This window comes from Plecotus auritus, assembly GCF_963455305.1.
Source record: "Plecotus auritus genome assembly, chromosome: 4".
Taxonomy (NCBI): Eukaryota; Metazoa; Chordata; class Mammalia; order Chiroptera; family Vespertilionidae; genus Plecotus; species Plecotus auritus.
Window position 1 is genome coordinate 98303679 of NC_137775.1, and position 18250 is coordinate 98321928.

Genomic DNA, 18250 nt, shown 5'->3' on the forward strand with positions numbered 1-18250 from the left:
TGTCAAATTAGTTCATTTAATCCTCAAAACAAGCGTTGAAAGTCCAGAGTCATTTTTTGTTTCAAAATCTAAGGCTCAGAGATGAAAAGTAACAGACCTGGTACTATAACCCAAGTGTCCTCACTTAGCCCAACCCTCTAATTAACTGCGATTGCCTTGTCAGGGGTGAGGGCTGCTGGATTTGGGGAATTTCTCAAGCTAAATTCTGAAGCCAAGGGGTGGGGACAGAGGAGGCAGCAGAGGGACTTGGTGGCTGGGGGGCTGGAGCAGTGGACCCCTGAACAGTGAGCCTGGGCAATCAGGACCCGACTGTTGGGATGGGGCTGGGGGATGGCAGGGTGGGGGGTGGGGGTGGGTAGAAGAAGGGCAGGGACTAAGGAGGGTGGGATTGGGGAAGTAAGGGGAAGGTGGAGCCCTCTGACCAGGGTTTTGAAACTTGAGAGCCCAAACTTAGTCTAGGCCCCTACCTCCCTGGCTGTGCCCAAAGCTCAGGACAGAACAAGGAACATCTCCTTCAGTGAGCACCTCCTTGGTCTCTGTCTCCCTCTAGCTACCTGGCTGCCTTTCTCCCACTAAAAGGAGCCAGAAAACTACTCCACACCGAGACCTAAGACGTACAGTTATCTCTCCTTTACCCAAACTTCAGTTCTCTCTGGGGAACCGATCTCTTCCAGCTGTTGGCAAATTGAATTTGTAAGGTATTCGACTCCAACGGGAGGCCTAGTGAGGTAGGGCGCCCGAAAGAATGACTCTCTAATGGTGTAATGTTCCATCTCAAGTTTCCATTCAAATGTTTGTGAGCACCTGGCACCGCGCAAAGTGCTGGACTGCAAAGGTGATCAGGAAACCAGACCTCACCGCGGGGAGCTGTGCGCGTTTCCAGGCAGAGAAGCCTTTGTGGGTGGAAGAGAAAGCAGACAAGTGGCAATCCCTGCCTAAATGGTCAAACGCTGAGCTAGCCTCGACAGCTGTGCATCCTTAGTACACCTTTTACCCACTCTGGTCTCAGACTCCTTCTCTGGACTCTGAGGGGCTGGGGGATGATCTCTAGACCCTTCCAAAGTTGGGGTACAGGACAAGGAAGCCCCTCTTCATCTAAATTCACCCCCAAATTCTTAGAGAATGGGCTTTCAATGGCCAGGCCAAATCTCAAATGACTTTTCCCCACCTTCTTGTGTCCCCCTGAGACCCAGATTCCTACCTGAATGGCCACCGGGAGTGGGGTCTGTCCTCCCCACCATGGCTGCCGCCGCCGCCGCCGCCGCCGCCACCGCCATCCAACCCTGCAGCGTCCATCCCAGCTGCAGCCCCTAGTGCAAGTCAGGCAGTGCTCTCTGGTGCCCTTTATCCCTCCCTCTCTGGGCAGGGCCAGTGGGAGGCGGGGCTCTGCGGCCAGGCCCACCCCTTCCCAGGACCCCAGGCCAGCAGGCCAGAGGGCTTGAAGGGTGAAGGCAAGAGGGCCCTGGACCAGGGATGTCAGTGGGATGGGCATGAAGGCCTTCAGGGATCCCTCGGTGAGTCCTGAGAGAAACTGGGGGTTGGTTTAAGTACTTTAAGCAGGGGTCCTGAAACTTTTTAAACAGGGGGCCAGTTCACTGTCCCTCAGACCGTTGGAGGGCCGGACTATAGTTTAAAAAAAAAACTATGAACAAATTCCTATGCACACTGCACATATCTTATTTTGAAGTAAAAAAAAAACAAAACGGGAACAAATACAATATTTAAAATGAAGAACAAGTAAAGTTAAATCAACAAAGTTACCAGTATTTCAATGGGAACTATGGGCCTGCTTTTGGCTAATGAGATGGTCAATGTCCGGTTCCATACTTGTCACTGCTAGTCGTAACAAGTGATGCAAGTGTGCATCAGTTAGCCTAGATCTGGTTGGAGATTTCAGATGTTTCATTCTGGAAAAAGTCTGTTCACAGACATAAGTGCTGCCAAAGACGATTGCCATTTTGAGTGCATGGTTCCTGAGATTAGGCTATGTCTCAGAGGGGAGAGATGCATAGAAATTAGGAAGGCTGCTTGACTTGAATGCGTCTTTCAGAGAATCACAATTCTGCAGTTTAGCCAGTTCCATTTGGTAAATTGTATCCACATTTTCAATGTCAATAGAAAGTGGGTTACGGAAAAGCTGTATGTCCTGTTCATGGAGATGAAGCTCTTTATATCTAAATTGGAACTCCTTTTGCAACTTTTCCAGTGAATCCACACATGTTTTGTTTGGGAATGCAACCAATGGTTTTTCTGCTAACAGATTTTGAATTGTGGGGAGATGGCAGAAATTTTCCTCCTTCACTTGTTTGATGAGGAGGCCTAATTTTACTTCAAATGCTTTCACATGTGATTGCATATCACAGATGAGCTTCCCCTTTCCTTGAAGTTGCACATTGAAACTGTTGAGTAGCTCTGTTACATCTGTCAGAAAGGCAAGGTGCCATTTCCATTCTGCATCATTGAGCTCTGGTACTTCTTTGTTTTTTGAAAGCAGAAAAGCTGTAATCTGTGGAAGTAAGTCATAGAAATGTTTCAAAACTCTCCCTCAACTCAGCCAATGGACTTCTGTGTGGTACAGAACATCTTCATAGGCAACATTTAGCTCAGACAGAAATTCCTGAAATTGTCTGTGGTTTAGTGCATTAGCTCTAATGAAGTTAACACCAGATACCACAATTTTCATAACAGAGTCCCACTTCAGTGATTTACTACACAGCACTTGTTGGTAGATGAGGCAGTGTATGGCTATTGGATGAGAATGGTTATGTTTGTCCATCTCTTGGTTAATGCAAGCAATTACTCCTTTCTTTGACCCCACCATGCTAGGAGCACCATCAGTTGTCACACTGGCTAGTTTAGCCCAGTCCAGCTCCAAACCATTCACAGTCTGGCAAACCTTTTCATAGATATCCTCTCCTGTAGTTGTTCCTTTGATGCTTTGCAGTGCAGCAAGCTCTTCTGTGACTTCGAAATAGTCATTCGCCCCACGAATAAAAATTAGAAGTTGTGCAGAATCACGAACATCATTACTTTCGTCGAGTGCCAAGGAAAAATAGGAAAGTTTTTTTGCGGAGTTTTGCAAATGCTGATGCAAATTGTCTCCCATTTCTTCAATCCTTCGTGTAATTGTAGGTCCTGAAAGACTCACTGTACTAAATAAATCGGCCTCCTCTGGACACATCTCTTTGGCAACAGAAAGAAGGCATTCTTTAACAAATTCTCCCTCCACAAATGGTCTGCCAGTGCATGCTATTAGCTTGGCAACTTGAAAACTTGCTCGCAGTGATGAAATATTTAGCTGCTTCTGCTTCACAAAAGTATTTTGCTGAGTTGTCAATGTATTTTTCAGTTTTAATATTTTATCTTTTCTCACTTCTCTGACCAAACAATCATATTTATCTTTATGTTGAGTTTGATAGTGTCAATGCAAATTGTATTCTTTGCACACAACACTATATTCTGGCATATCAAACACACAGCTCTTTCCTTGTACTGCATGAAAAAGTAATCATAAGTCCACTGTTCTTTGAATATCCTACACTCCGAGTCAATTTTTCTCTTTCTTGATATCATTGTTTCCTAGGGATTCCAAATTGCTATTAGTAAAATACCAATATACATATACAGCGCTACAAAAACAATATACCAGCAATAACTTTGCCCACACAGAGACATATAGACTGCACTGCCCATCAATGCAGTCTGATCAGTGTACATCAATGCAGCCTTGCCAGTCCACATCATTTCAGCCTCACCAGTGCCCATATTGGTGGAACTCCGCTTTTACCTCAGGCTCACACTGGTGCGGAGCCGGTTCCTCCACCACCTTTCCAGTTCACACTACCCTGTGCGAACCGCACTGCGATCTATGAACTCGCACAGGAATCTGATCGCATGGGTGAGAAGACCCATGCGATCAGATTCCACTGCAGGAAAAAAGAAGGCACGTATGCCTTTTTTCTTCCGAATCTAATGCAAGTTCAGCCATACAAGCATATGGCTGAACTCGCACTGCTCAGAGATCGCAACAGTGTGAACTGGGGCTTACACAGCACACAACATACAACATCATACACAACTGAATATCAATCAAAATATAAATGCACTTACTGTCAATTAAATTGGGTTTCCTACTCCTCGGCTGTCTGCAGAGCCGAATTAAGTTCCCATGGGGCCCTAGGCAGATTACCAGTTTGGGGCCCCCATGCGATAACACTGAGCACTGACCATTTGCATTAACACTGAACACTGACTATTTGCATTACCTCTGAGTGCTGACCACTTGCATTACCTCTGAGCACTGACAATTTGCATTAGCACTGAGCGCTGACTATTTGCGTTATCACTGTGATGCAACCCCCCTAGAAACCACCCCCAACCAACTAACCAACTTAAAAAAAGGCTCTCCTAACTTCAAAAAAAAGGCGCCCCCTATCTGCAAAAAAAAGACCTCCTAACTTCAGAAAAAAAAGCCCCCCCCCCCCCCCGCTTAACCGCAAAAAAAAGGCCCTACTAACTGCAAAATAAAAAAAATAGACCTCCTAACTTCAAAAAAAAAAAAAAATCCTAACTTGTTCTTACCTCAGTCCTCAGGCAGCAGCAGGCTCTGCACAGGCAAGCTCGTGACTCATCGAGAGACAGAGCGAAGGAGGGGAGTTGGAGAGTGCGGTGCACATTCCTCACATGCGCACTGCGGGCCCAGGATGAGCTGGCTGCTAAGCAGGACAGGCAGCGGCGGCAAAAAGACCCAGCAGGCTGGATAAATGTCCTCGGCGGGCCGCATGTGGCCCGCGGGCCGTAGTTTGAGGACCCCTGACTTTAAGGGTCCAGGAAGGCGGGTGACTTGGGAGGGGCTCATGGGAACCAAGGACCTGGGAGTTAGGAGGCTGAGTCCTAGGGCTGGTGTCTGAGGGGAATTTCTAACTGAGGAGGCCAGAGGGGAGCTTCCCCCCAACTCAGGGCAGTGTGAACCCCACATGTGGAGCTGAAGTTGATGGACAGGTCAGAGGGTGGGCTGGGAGCCTCTGGAGCCTCCAGAGATGGTATGAGCCAGGTGAGGACTGCAGGGAGGCGTGTCAACTGGCCATGACCTGGACAGACCCAAGAGGCTCTGGGGACCTGCCTCCAGGCCCAAGATGTTCTTCCTACAAAAAGTCACTGTGCCTGGTCTGTGTTTGTCATGGAAGCCAGCATGTATCCTGGTCAGACGATATTAGACTAGTGCAGATGGCTCAGCAGGGGCCCTGAGAGGTGGCGGGAGGGGTTGCCTGAGGCGCTTTCCAATGAGGATGTTCCCATTGGGTCAGCCCATCAGAGGGCTCTCCTGGGCCTTGAGCTGCCTGGTGGACTCAGAGCTTGTAGTGGGAGGACCTTGGGCTGGGCCTTGGAGGGTGGGGGGTAGGGGAAGGAGGGCCATGAGCTTTAACAGCCCTTCAAGCTCTGACTATTTCTAAGACACCCTCTATTCCCATCTCACTCCTCCAAAGCCAATGCTCTCTCCAATATGCTGCACTGTCCCACGAGGGTGGTAAATTGGGAAAATTTTAAATCAGCAAATAAGAGGAATTTACTTAAATATTAAAGGAGAGCCCCAACCGATTTGGCTCAGAGGACAGAGCATCAGCCTGTGGACTGAAGGGTCTCCAGTTTGATTCTGGTCAGGGGCACGTACCTGAGTTGCAGGCTCCTCCCCGGCCCGGGCCCTGGTCAGGTCTAGTGCAGGAGGCAACCAATCGATGTGTTTCTTTCACATTGATGTTTCTCTCTGTCTTTCCCTCTCTCTTCCACTCTCTCTAAAAGTCAATGGAAAAATATCCTTGGGTGAGGATTAAAAAATAAGTAAATAAATAAATAATTAGAGATTTTAAAATTGAATTTAAACAACTTCCTATGTTTATCAATAAATTGAGACACTAGATTGGGAAACCAATAGTCTTGAACATCTAGTTACTTCTTTAACTTTTGCTGGATCAAAAATATTTAAAATTTTTTCATAGGTGCTGCCAGTGTGCGGTCTATAAATCTGTGCCAGTTTGTACTCCCACCAATAGCATGAGGGAGCCTGTTTCTGCACAGCCTTGCAGCACAGTTATCGAGCATTTTAGGATTTGTTAGTTTGGTAAGTAAAAATCTGTATCTCGTAGTGTTAGGGTTTTTTTTGGGCTGGTGACACGGGCTGTGAAAGAATTCACAACTAAAAGAAGAGATACACGTAGAGAGAAAGGGCCAGTGAATTGCTAATCAACACAAAGGCAAGGAATAAAAAACTGCTCCCACCTTTTCAAGCCTTGGACAAGGAAGGAAGGGGCATTTTCGGGCTGTTGTTGTTGCTAGGTGAAATTGAGCAGACATTGCGGGGGGGGGGGGTTGTCTTTGTTAGTTTTTAAATTTATTTTAAGGTATATATTTTTATTGATTTTAGAGAGGCAGGGAGAGGGAGAAATAGAAACATCAATGATGAGAGAGAATCATTGATCCGCTGCCTCCTGCATACCCTCTACTGGGGATCAAGCCTGCAACCCAGGCATGTGCCCTTGACCAGAATTGAACCCAGGACCCTTCAGTCCGAAGGCCAATGCTCTATCCACTGAGCCAAACCAGCTAGGGCTCTTTGTTAGTTTTTTTAGGAGATAGTCCGCACAGATGTCCTAGGGAGGTGTCTTATTAGTATTTTTTCAAAGTCTGTAAAAATATTTTTAGAGCAGAAGTTATGAAGAGTTCAAAAGAGACTTGTTTGAATAGTAATTGGTTATATAGGCTTTTTAAGATTTATTTTGTTTTAATTTTATTTACAAGGAATATTTAGATCGTTTTAGTCAGCCCCTTAGGGCATAGAAGCCAAGTTATATAGTTGCCATTTGGCTTTGCCTATAAGGGTTTGGGTAAATTTTTTAAGTTTCTGAGGTCCCCAAAATGTCTCGAGGTTGTTTTAGTATATTGTCTATTTCTCTTACCATGAGTGAGGTTAAACATCTTTTCATATATTTAAGTATTTATTTTTCTGTTCATATCCTTTGCTATTTTTCTATCAGATTATTAACCTCTTGCTCATTGATTTATATATTAGGGAAATTAACCCTCTGATTATGTGACAATTTTTTACATGGTTGATTTAAATTTCTTTTTTTTCCCCCCAGGAAGAAATTTAAAAAATGTGCATATGGTAAAATTTTCATTTTTATTTTTAAAAATATATTTTTATTGATTTCAGAAAGGAAGGGAGGGAGAGATAGAAACATCGATGAGAGAGAATCATTGATTGGCTGCCTCTTGCATGCCCCCTACTGAGGATTGAGCCCACAACCAGGGCATATGCCCTAGACCAGAATCAAACCCAGGACTCTTGAGTCCACAGGCCGACCTCTATCCTTTGAACCAAGCCAGTTAGGGCTAAACTTTTCATTTAAAAAACTAGTGACCCGGTGCACGAAATTCATGCACATTAAAAGGGGATTAGAGGAAATAATTTAATATTGCTATTTGCCCTTTCTCTATAATATGTGTCAGAGATGAAAGAAAACTAGTAAAATGTGTATGAAAACCTTCCTCCTGTCAGAGTCTGGGGCTCACCATGGGAACCAGAGTCAAGTCCCTGCCCACCCACATGCACCTCAAAATTGCGTGAGACCCAGACCTGGCTGGACCCCCACATTGGGCTAGATCAGCGGTTCTCAACCTGTGGGTCACGACCCCTTCAGGGGTCGAACAACCCTTTCACAGGGGTCGCCTAAGACCATCGGAAAACACAGATATTTACGTTACGATTCATAACAGTAGCAAAATTACAGTTATGAAGTAGCAATGAAAATAATTTTATGGTTGGGGGTCACCACAACATGAGGAACTGTATTAAAGGGTCGAGGCCTTAGGAAGGTTGAGAACCACTGGGCTAGGTCCAGACCTGGCCAGTCCCACCCTTGGCAAGCCCTGCCGGGCAGGAGGCATAGCCTCGGGTCCCTTGGCCCGATGCCAGGACGGGGGGCATGGCCTGAGATCCCCCAGCCCAGACCGGGGCGGGGGGGGGGCGTGCCTTGAGGTCCTCTGTCAAGCCCTGCCAAGTGGGGGACATGGCCTGAGATCCCCTGTCAAGCCCTTGGGTGGGGGGCATGGCCTAAGGTCCCCTGTCAAGCCCTGCCAGGTGGGGGGGGCGCAGCCTCAGGTCCCCTGTCAAGTCCCACCAGCAGGGGGGCACAGCCTCAGGTCCCCCATCAAGCCCTGCTGGGCAGGGGTGCGGCCTGAGTTCCCCTGACCCAGCACTGGGGTTGCACCTTGAGGTCCCCCGTCAAGCCCCGCCAGGGTGTGGTCTGAGGTCCCCTGGCCTGGTGCTGGGGTGGGGGGCGCGGCCTGAAGTCCCCTGTCAAGCCCCACCTGGTGGGGGGCGTGGCCTGAGGTCCCCTGGCTTGGCGCTGGGGCGGGAGGAGCAGCCTGAGGTCCCCTAGCCCAGCACTAGGACGGGAAGTGCACCTTGAGGTCCCCCGTCAAGCCCTTGGGTGGGGGGCATGACCTGAGATCCCGTCAAGCCCCAAGGGGGCGGGGGAGGGCATAGCCTTTGGTTCCTGCTGATTGCTCGTTAAGGCTCCTTATGGGAACTTGGCCTCAGCTGTGGGTGCAGCCATATTTGTGACAGAGAGATGGTCAATTAGCATATTCCCTCTTTATTAGATAGGATTGCAACAATAGAACCTTCTAATTCTCTTAAGGTTTTCTTCTTTTTTAGTCTAAATATTTGATTCATTTGTCCTGAGAATCATTAAAAATAGACCAGGTGCCCAGCTGGCATGGTTCAGTGGTTGAGCATTGACCTATGAACCAAGAGGTCATGGTTCAATTCGGGGCATGCAGAAAGCAGGCAATCAATGATTCTCTCTCATCATTGATGTTTCTGTCTCTCTCTCCCTCTCCCTTCCTCTCTGAAATCAATAAAGATATATTAAAGCCCTAACCAGTTTGGCTCAGTGGATAGAGTGTCGGCCTGCGGACTGAAGGGTCCCAAGGTTCGATTCCGGTCAAGGGCATGTACCTTGGTTGTGGGCACATACCCAGTAGGGGGTGTGCAGGAGGCAGCTGATCGATGTTTCTCTCTCATCGATGTTTCTAACTCTATCCCTCTCCCTTCCTCTCTGTAAAAAATCAATAAAATATATTTTTAAAAAAAGAAAGAAAAATTAAAGCAGATGTTAAAAAGTCTCTTTTGCTTCACCCATATCCAGAATCTTTTACAGATGACCAACTATGATCCCCAAGGTTTTGTTCATGGGTAAAAAGCAGAGAGCCTAAGGCCCTGGATGGGGCTGCGCTGCTGGCTGAGTGAGCCAGGCACACTCCCTACTCTGGTCGCACTTCCTCACCTTTAAAACAGCAGGAAGTCCTATTTGCCTCAGAGGCTGTGGTGAGGACGAGGTGATAAATGCACAACGCCTGGCACAAAACAGAAGCTTAATAAAGAACATCCCTAGTGATAGTGACTGGCCGGAGTGATGGGGCTCACCCTTGGCAGCACTCGCAGCCGGGAACAGAACACTGGGTCTGAGACTGAGCTGCACCTGTGTGTGTGCTGTCTAGGTGATTGGTGTTCTGTGCTCTTACCTCGTAGCATCGGGAAGAGGACTGGCCTTTCGCAACTGAGCCACAGTCCTCAATGATTTTCTCCCACCGATGGTGTAGGAAAGGAGAGGGAGGTGAGAAAAATAAACCAAGCAAACCAGAAGACTACATCGTGAACCAGGCGCTCAATTTCAGGGACGCCCCTTCCAAGCCTTCCTCCTCCCTCCTCCTAACCCGGGCCTGTCACTCCCAGCGGAGATGAGTCAGATGGCTCTGGTCCGCTGGCCCGAGGAGGACACAGGGAGGCGAGTGCGAGACGACCGCCACCTTAACCTGTGGGCTGGCTGGGACAGCTCCCCTCCGGCCGTGTGTGTACTTTATGCTCATTAGCCGCTGGGTCTGGCTCTTCCCCTGCTCCTCTATGCTACAGCGACTGGAGTCCTGCAAACCACACTCCTAGCTTCCGTTACAGCTGCTTTTCCCTCCCCCATCTTCCCCTTGGCTGTCCTTCCCGCCACAGGGACGGCACTTCTGGCAGGAGCAGCGAAGTTCCAGATGTGTCTCCCCGCCCACACACACCCCAAAGTCAATGCAGGGCAGGGATGGCACCTTCTCAGTGGTGAGCAGAGAGGGTGAAAGGGAGCTCCCACAAGCCAGGACCTGCCAGCACCCCAAAGTCTCATCTGCCAACTTTTTCCTTCCTCTCTGTGCACCAGATACAGAGGAGGGGGAGCAGATCAGCCCCCAGGAAAAACACACAGAGAACCGAGTCAGCCCAAGTCAACTCTTAAATACTTAATTCCCATTTATTTAACGTTCCATCAATCTGTGTACACTATTTATATTAAAAACACAGGAAACTGGGGCTCCTAGCAAAAATATACATTTCCATTTTGGAGATTGTTCAGACACGGAGAAGAGCTGTTTTCTCAGCACTAGAGCTGGGAGTGGGGGCGGGCACAGCGCCTCTCCCTCACAGTGCTGGCCCAAGGGAGCCCCTCGGCCAAACCCCGGTCAGCGAGGGTAGGATGGGAGAGGGAAGCCAGTAGAGAGTGGTCCTGGGCATGGAAGGCACAGCGCTGGCAGAACGGGCACTGGCCTTGTCCTCTCTTCAGGGCATTTCCTCCCAGAGCTGTAGCCGGGCAGCAAGGCCCCTCCCGAAGGAGCAGACAGGACCAGGAAGCCTGGGCTCTGCACCAGGTTCTCAGAGACCCTAGCCAGCTTCCTCCCTGGCAGCAGCCTCGGGCTCTGGCCTCCTCCTCAGACAGCACATCAGCTGAGCCTCAGCCCCTGCTCTGCATTAGGTGGGCGCTGAGTACCTCTGCGGAGGGGCGGGGGAGGGGCTGGGGAGTAGGGTGGCCTGGCGAGGTCCCGGTCACCAGGGGCTGTGCAGGGCGTTCCAGGAGACCAGCTGGGCTGAAGACAGGGGAAGGGAGGGTAGCAGAGCTGTGGGGACAGATGGATGTCTCAATCAGCAGGACCAGTTTATCCCTGGCACCTTCCCCGTGAGCAGGTGCTGGGCTGACATAGCAGGACGCCCCTGCTGACCAAGGATGTGGCCCAGCCCTGGAACAGGGGCCCAGCCCTGCCCATCCACCTGCAGGCCCCTCTGGGCACGAATCCACCTAGAGAAGGGGGTGTGTGGAACCTGCAGATAAAGTGAATCAGTGCTTGTGGTATGCAACGGAGTGGCAGCTCCAGGAGTGCGTGGCATGAGTTGCAGTGAGCTGGAGCCAGTGCCAGTGCCCCCAGCTGGAGATAGGATGTCATTGGGGGTGAGGCTGGGGAGAGGCAAGGGCTGTGATGTCGACAGAACACAGGTGGCGAGGCTGCTGCAGGCTAGTGGGGAGGGTGGGTGCTGGTGGAGGGCAACCCTGAGGCCTGCTCACTGCTTCCCCGCCAACCTGCACCTGCCTGGAGGCTCACTCCTCTTCATGGGGGTGTGGGGCCCCCACCTGCAGGGAACCCACCTCCTTCCAGACTGGGGGGAGGTCCCCCAGCGGCCAGCGCAGGGGGCCATCAGCAAAACTGGCCTGGAAGACCAGTGAAAAGACCAAAAAGGATGTTGGTGTGAGTGGGGCTGGGGTACGTGGCTGAAGTGGGGTTGGCTGGGTCAGGGGTGCCAGCCTCAGGGTGGGGGTACATGACAGTCTCAGGGAGGCATCCTGGCCTGCAGGGCAGGGACCCAGCGACCAAGGCCACGGCTACAGTCAGCCCAGGTCCTGCTCGGCTTCCCCAGGAAGCCGGGCCCAGAGCTTAGTGTTTCTTTGGGCAGCTCCAGCCTTGCTGCGAGGAGCAATGAGGCCTCTGCCCCTGCGGACGACTGGTGCAGAGGGCAGGCCCACTCCCTCTGCACTGGGGCAGGGGACAAAAGCAGAAGTCCTGTCCTGTGCTGCTGGTGAGATAATACAAACAGTCTCACAGGAAGACAAAGAGGGACAGATGTGGGGATTGGGGGAGAAGGAGGGCCAGGGAGGAAGGAAGAAAAAGAACAAAGAGAAGAAAGAGGAACTGAGGAGAGAGGGAGGAAGGGACCATGGGGAGTGAGGCATGGGTCTGATCACAGGAGTGTGTGATCAGGCGCCATGCTGAGTGCGCCCGTGGCCAACGGGGAAGTCCCATGTGGCCCCTGTCCAGCGCTGTCCCTGCCCCTGGTTCTCGGCCCCAAGGCCTGCTGGGAGGCCCTGGGTGTGCACCTCAGTACATGTCCTTGTAGATCTCCTGGAGCAGGGGGTGCAGTGAGGTCTCCGTCTCAGTCTTCTTGATCCGCTGCATCATCTGGGCATGCTCGGTAACCAGCTGCCGCAGGTCAGCCATCTTCTGCAGCAGTTTGGGGAAGAGGTACTGGGCGTCGGGGTGGTTGGCGTGCAGGTGGAACTCGAGGGCACGCAGGATGGTGTCCTGGATGGCCTCCACCTGGGACACGTTCATGAGGCCTGGCCGGTCTGTGGGGACACAGGGCCCAGGTGTGGGAGGGAGCAGGCACGCACGGGTCTCAGGTGGCAGAGGAGCACTGCTACCCACCCAGCATGGGGACCTGGCTCAGGGCACAGCAGGCCTCCTGGTCGTGACAGACTCGAGCCCCGTCCTGCCAGGGACAGTCCCCCCTCCTTTGTTTTCCTGGCTCAGTTTAGTCTCATGGCAACTTGGCCTGGATTCACATCCCGGCTCTACCAGGCGAGCGGTGAGGCCTGGGCGAGTTTCCTCACCTGCAAACTGGGGAAAACGGAAGCACCTGTGCACAGGGTGGTTGTGAGGATCAAATGAGTTATAATCTGGGAAAGGGAACTAGAACAGTACCTGGTTTGAAGTAAGCCAGTGTCAGCATAGTAATTATTACAATTATTGTGTTGGAATTGAAAAATATCAGTAAAATACAGATTTCTCCACCACCAGAAACAGCCCCATCAGCATGTTGGTCTGCGTCCCTTTGGTCTTTTTCTATCTCATCTCCATCTACCTAAGACAGAGCAGGTCCTGCACGTACAGCGGTGCCTCACACGTTCCACTGCCATCATCACACGCATACTTCCCCACGGTGTCCGACCTCGCTTACCTCCACACAGAATGATGGCTGCGATGAAGAGAGCCAGGTCACTGTCGTCGAGTTCCAGGGCATTGAACTTGACAGCAAACTCAAACTTGGGCTCAATGATATCACTGAAGGGCTTGCGGAGGCTGCGCAGGAACTCCCGGGTGACAAACCCCGTGCCATTGGCCACCAATAGCCCATCCTTGTTGACAATGGAGGCCAGCATGGCGAAGATGGCTTCGTGCACTCCGTACTTGAGAAGGGTCACCTGGTCGTTGAGGAAGAGGTTGCCGAAGCTGGGGATGCTCTTGGCGAACTCGGTGAGCTCACGCACGGTCTCCACCGTGGTGCACTGGCAGCGGTAGAAGACGTGCACGCTGATCTCCTTGTAGGGTGGCAAGCCGTTCACCAGCTGCTTCCACACCAGGCCCTTCTCTGCCTGCCACAGCGTCTCGATGTCGTGGATCACAAAGGGCTGAAAACCAGGCCCCATTAGAAGCCAGGCCTCGGGGACCCCATGTGTGCTCCCCATACTCCCTGCCTATACCATGAAGTTAGGGGAGGGAGGAGGTCCAGTTCTCCCAAGAGTCTGGAGGGCGGCAGGGGCCCCGAGCCAGGGACGCCGCCATGTGAGGAGTGACACTCACCGCTGTGTGGCTGGTCTTGCCGGTGAGGATGCCGCGGGCCTTCTTCTTGGTCATGTTGAAGTTTTTCAGGTAGGCGTTGTAGATGTGCTTGGAGAAGGCCTTCAGGTCAGCCACCTGTGGGTTGTGCTGACTCCCTTCACTCGCCGTCAGCCCTGCCACCAGCTTCCTCTTCTCGGCCTCTGGCATCCGGCCAAAGCGGATGGCTGCATGGGGAGCAGGGGTGGGGGCAGGAGTCATCGAAGAGTCCATGCAGGGCCAGCATCCCTAACCTCCTCATCCCTGCACAGGCCAAAGGCCTGAGAAATTCTAGAGGCAGCCAGCTGGAATGTTGGGGGACCCTCCAGAATGTAAGCTCCAGGGACAGGGGTCTGTCTGTCTGTCCTGTTCAGTTCCCACACACAAAGGCCCTAACTCGTGGAGCGCCTTGCCGCGCGGCCAAGAGGGGTGCGGAGTGGCAGGTGGAAACAGTCTGGGCAGCGGCCTGTGCCCAAGCCCCAGCTCCACAGCTTACTCGCCTCGAGACTTCAGACAGGCCACAGGCCACTCCGTCTTCTTTCTAATCAGAGAATCGGGGCTGACACTTAAAGCTCAGAGCAATTAGATAATTCCCTTGTAAGCACTTAATTGTCATCCTTAGTAATGGAACAGGAAAAAAAATCTGGCTTCTCTCAGAGAAAAAGCGAGAAGAATCAGCCCTGAGATCTCTCGGGGAGTCCCCTCACTTCAGCCAAGTAATGGGGGGCCCAGGCAGATACAGAGGGGAGGGATCAAACCACAGACCCCCAATCCCATCACCTAAGAAAAATCAGCAGATGGAGACTCAGATACTGCCCCCCTCAAAGATGCAAGGCAGTTAGTGCATCATCCATGGGTGTAGACATTTAAACAGGAGGCTCTCCTTGTCCTCTGGGGGTGTGACCCAGAAGGTAGAGGGGGCAGGTGGGCTTTGCAAAATCCTACTCTATGGGGTCTGAAGACAAGACGTGCCAGCTGCCAGAAGCCTGGAGCACAGGGCAGGGCAGGCTGTCTCCCAGGGGGGCTGGCCTCCAGGAAACGCCTGCCTGCTCCTGGCAGCTGGCACGCGTGGCCACTTACTGGCTCCCGCCTGCCCTCAGTAACCAGGAAGGGCAGAGAGGTCCCAGGCCTCCCCAGGGGCTTTCCATGCTGTGCCTGGCTTGAGGTCCTGGGAGTTGGGGTCAGTTCCTGCTGTCTGGGCCAGACAGGGTGAGCCTCAGGTATAGAGGTGGGCATAGCCCGACCTGGCACCCATGGGCTAGGGTGTGCTGGCTCTGAGACTCAGGTCCAGATCAGCCAGGTCAGCAGCGGACACAGCAGGGCCCATGGCTTGCCAGGCACACGGAGGTGCCCCTTTCTGTTCCGAGACTGGCTTCGCGGTGTGGGGCTGGTGGCCGTGCTTGCACGTGGGCGGGCTCTCACCGTTGTGTGACATGCCCAGTGCCAGGCACTTCTGGAAGCGGCAGTACTGGCACTTGTTGCGGTTCTTCTTCTGGATCTTGCAGCTCCGCTCACACTTCTCGTATTCCAGCTTCATGCGGATCGTCCGCCGGAAGAAGCCCTGCAGGATGGTGTACAGGGAGGAAAGGCCACAGGGAAGGGAGAGAGCCACCTGGGTGTACTGGGGCCCAAGTGTGCATGAAGATGTAGAAACTCCTGAACTCTGGAAATAGGAGGGGAATTTTGTTGGAAGGAAGTGGGAGAAGGTGAACAATTCTAAAACTCTTGAAATAATTAAAATAATATGCCATATTATGCATATTAAATATGCCTCTTTGTTAATCTGGTAACAAAACTGAATCATGACTAACTTGATTTATTCATAAATGTATCTGGTTCTGTGTATTTTCTAGGTAGTGGTTTAATAAAATAATATGTGAAAATGTGATGGGTGTGCGGTGAGGAGAAAGAACCCAAAAGAAATGTAACATTTCTTTTTTCTCCCCTCAAAGAGCCCCCTTCAGGCTTAGAGGTGCAGGAACCGGACCTCAGGAAGAAGCCCCAGCCTAAGGCCCGCCCCTTTCTGTCTTTCCCAGCCGTGTCCCCAGGGGGCGCAAGAGGCCAGGGAGCCCAGGTCAGTGGCTAGGTCAGCGGCTAAGGTGCCTGGCAGGGCAGCCCTGACAGGAAACCCTCCTCTCCAGCAGGCCCAGAGCTGAGGCTTGGAATGAGCCCAAGGCCCTGGCGGTTGCCCAGGCAGGAATTCCACCGTGGGTATTATCAGGGACCCACCCCTGGCAGGGAAAGCCTTTTTGGCAAGTTAACTCACCATGTGGCCACAGCCCTGCCGGCCAGCCAGCACTCCCACTGCCCCTACCTTGCAACCCTCGCACGCATGGACGCCGTAGTGGAAGCCCGACGCCTTGTCCCCGCACACGCGGCACTCCATGTTGAGACTGCTGCCCGGGGCCCCGTCACAGCCTGTCTGCAGCTGGTCCAGCAGTGAGGGTGGGGAGGCGCTCCGGGAGAGGTCTGCAGACACACGACACGGGCACTTCACATTCTGCCGCCTGAGCCCGTGTTTCTCACACAGCCCTGGCTCAGCCATTTAAGAGCTGTGTGCCACGCGGGCCAACCTTTCTGAGACCAGTTTCTTCGTATGGAATGTGGGGTTGACAGCGTCTCTGGGAAGATGGCGAAGTTTCCAAAGCATCCCCCCAGAGCTGGCACAGCAGGTGTCCCAGAAATGGCAGCTCTTCCTGTGGGGGGTGAAGCAGTGCCTTCCTGGGCTGGCCGAGCCCATGGAGAGGAGAGAGTATGAAGGGATGGCTGTGTTTTGGGTGGAGGGGAGGAAGCAGAGTCTCTTTATTTATTTATTTTTATTGATTGCAGAGAGGAAGGGAGAGGGAAAAAGAGAAACATCAATGATGAGAGAGAATCATTGATCAGCTGCCTCCTGCACACCCCCTATTGGGGATCAAGCCCACAACCCAGGCATGTGCCCTGGACCGGAATCGAACCCAGGACCGGAATCGAACCCAGGACCCTTCAGTCTGCAGGTGGACGCTCTATCCACTGAGCCAAACCTGATAGGGCAGAAGAGTCTCTTTAGATTGTCCTTAGGAAGGGGCCCACATGGGGTGTGGAGTGTATTTTGAGAAGATGGCAGAGTGCAGATCCGGGAAGTCTGATTCTTGCATGGACTGCACAGATGCTTGTAAAGGCACTCCCAAGCTCAAGTTCACTCCCACGAAACGTGCTCACACAGGAAGAGCGTAGGTGTCAGCCACACTGGTTGGGCAGCACCCTGAATTTCCAGTGTTTTTCTATTAAATGTACAGATGTCTGAACCAGGTGCTGACTTAGCAAGGAGTGCACTTGGCATGGCAACGACTTCAGGGCATACACACCGTCGGAGGACTTAGTAAGAACGGCTGGGAGTCTCTTCTGAATCTCTCCTTTGTGCACTCAGAAGTGAGCCCTGCCCGTGGAAAGGGGCCCTGCACTGAGCCCCAGCCTCCTGACCCCACCTGTCCTGCCTCTGCCACGCTAGTCTGCCCATCTGCTGCTCTCTGCTGTCTTCCCTGATGACCAAGCAAGTGCTTGGGGCAGGGTCCACATCCCAAATCAGAGCATCAGGGCTAGGAGACCCAAGCCCAGACCTAACATTTTCCACTCCCCAAAATATCTGATTTTCCCCACTGTAGGGTAACCTTCTTCCCCTTCCTCCCCCGCGCCCCCCGGTCCAGGAGTGACAGGAGGAAAGCTGCCACCCAGCCCCCCGTCCTGGACACAGAAGGGGAGCACAACCAGACCACAGCAGAGGACCGCGCCTCTGCCCTCCCTGGCGGGTGAGGCAGGGGTGACACAAGTTCCTGGTTCCTAAAACTGCCTGCCCTGTCCCAGAGCCTCAGCTCCCAACCTTCAGTCATTCCAAGGTGTATACCGCCCAAGCCCACAGATGGGGAGAGTGGGCTCCTCCATCTCCTGGGCAAGGAGCTGCAGGGAGACTGCAGCCTGGGACGGCAAGGCTGCATGGTCCCCCGGACAGCCTGTGTTACACAGTGCTGGGCTCCGCCACTACAGTAAGGCCATGGGCAGGTCCTCAAGGTGCCAGGGCATCCTGGCCAGAGGGGCACACGGCCTCTCCTGGAGGCACTGTAGCAGGGGCAGGAGAAGTCCCATTCCCAGTTGGGAGAAAAGAGGCACCGTGTAAAACCCTGTGCAGAGACCTGCGCAGATGCTGGCCCAGAGGGTTCCGGCACTTCCTGCTCTGTGGGCTGTGTGCACGTGGGCTTTGTGGCCCTTGTAACCATCAGTGTTGTTTCTGTGGCTGCACGTTTGCCTCCTCTGCTAGACTCAGAGTGTCCCGAGTCACGTCCCCTTTAGATCTCAAGCCACAGGGACCAGTTGCCTCAGTGTTCCCACCTCTTGGTGCTTCCTCGTTCTCCTTTGTGGCCCTGGGGACTTGGCAGTTGTCTGGTCATTTGGTTGCTGCTGTTGCTGCATGTGGCAATGCCACCCTCTCTGTTTTTTTAAAATTAAAAATATATTTTTATTGATTTCAGAGAGGAAG

At 52.3% G+C, this 18250-nt stretch overlaps 1 protein-coding gene across 2 annotated transcripts in view; it reads right to left on the bottom strand.

The window, feature by feature from the left end:
- Positions 1-10325: 10325 nt before the first annotated feature.
- PPARD (peroxisome proliferator activated receptor delta) overlaps positions 10326-18250 on the bottom strand; it is an 82699-nt gene continuing 74774 nt past the window's right edge. Inside the window, exons 4-9 of one of the 2 annotated variants that reach the window (XM_080663376.1) lie at positions 16052-16206; positions 15160-15298; positions 13723-13925; positions 13100-13550; positions 12240-12488; positions 10326-10989 (exon numbers count right to left, since the gene is read on the bottom strand). In XM_080663376.1, coding sequence (XP_080519502.1) covers positions 12241-12488; positions 13100-13550; positions 13723-13925; positions 15160-15298; positions 16052-16206 — 1196 coding nt within the window. In that variant the 3' untranslated portion in view covers positions 10326-10989; position 12240. Of the gene's footprint in view, positions 12489-13099; positions 13551-13722; positions 13926-15159; positions 15299-16051; positions 16207-18250 lie in introns of both variants that reach the window. The other variant, XM_080663375.1, reaches the window with a different exon arrangement.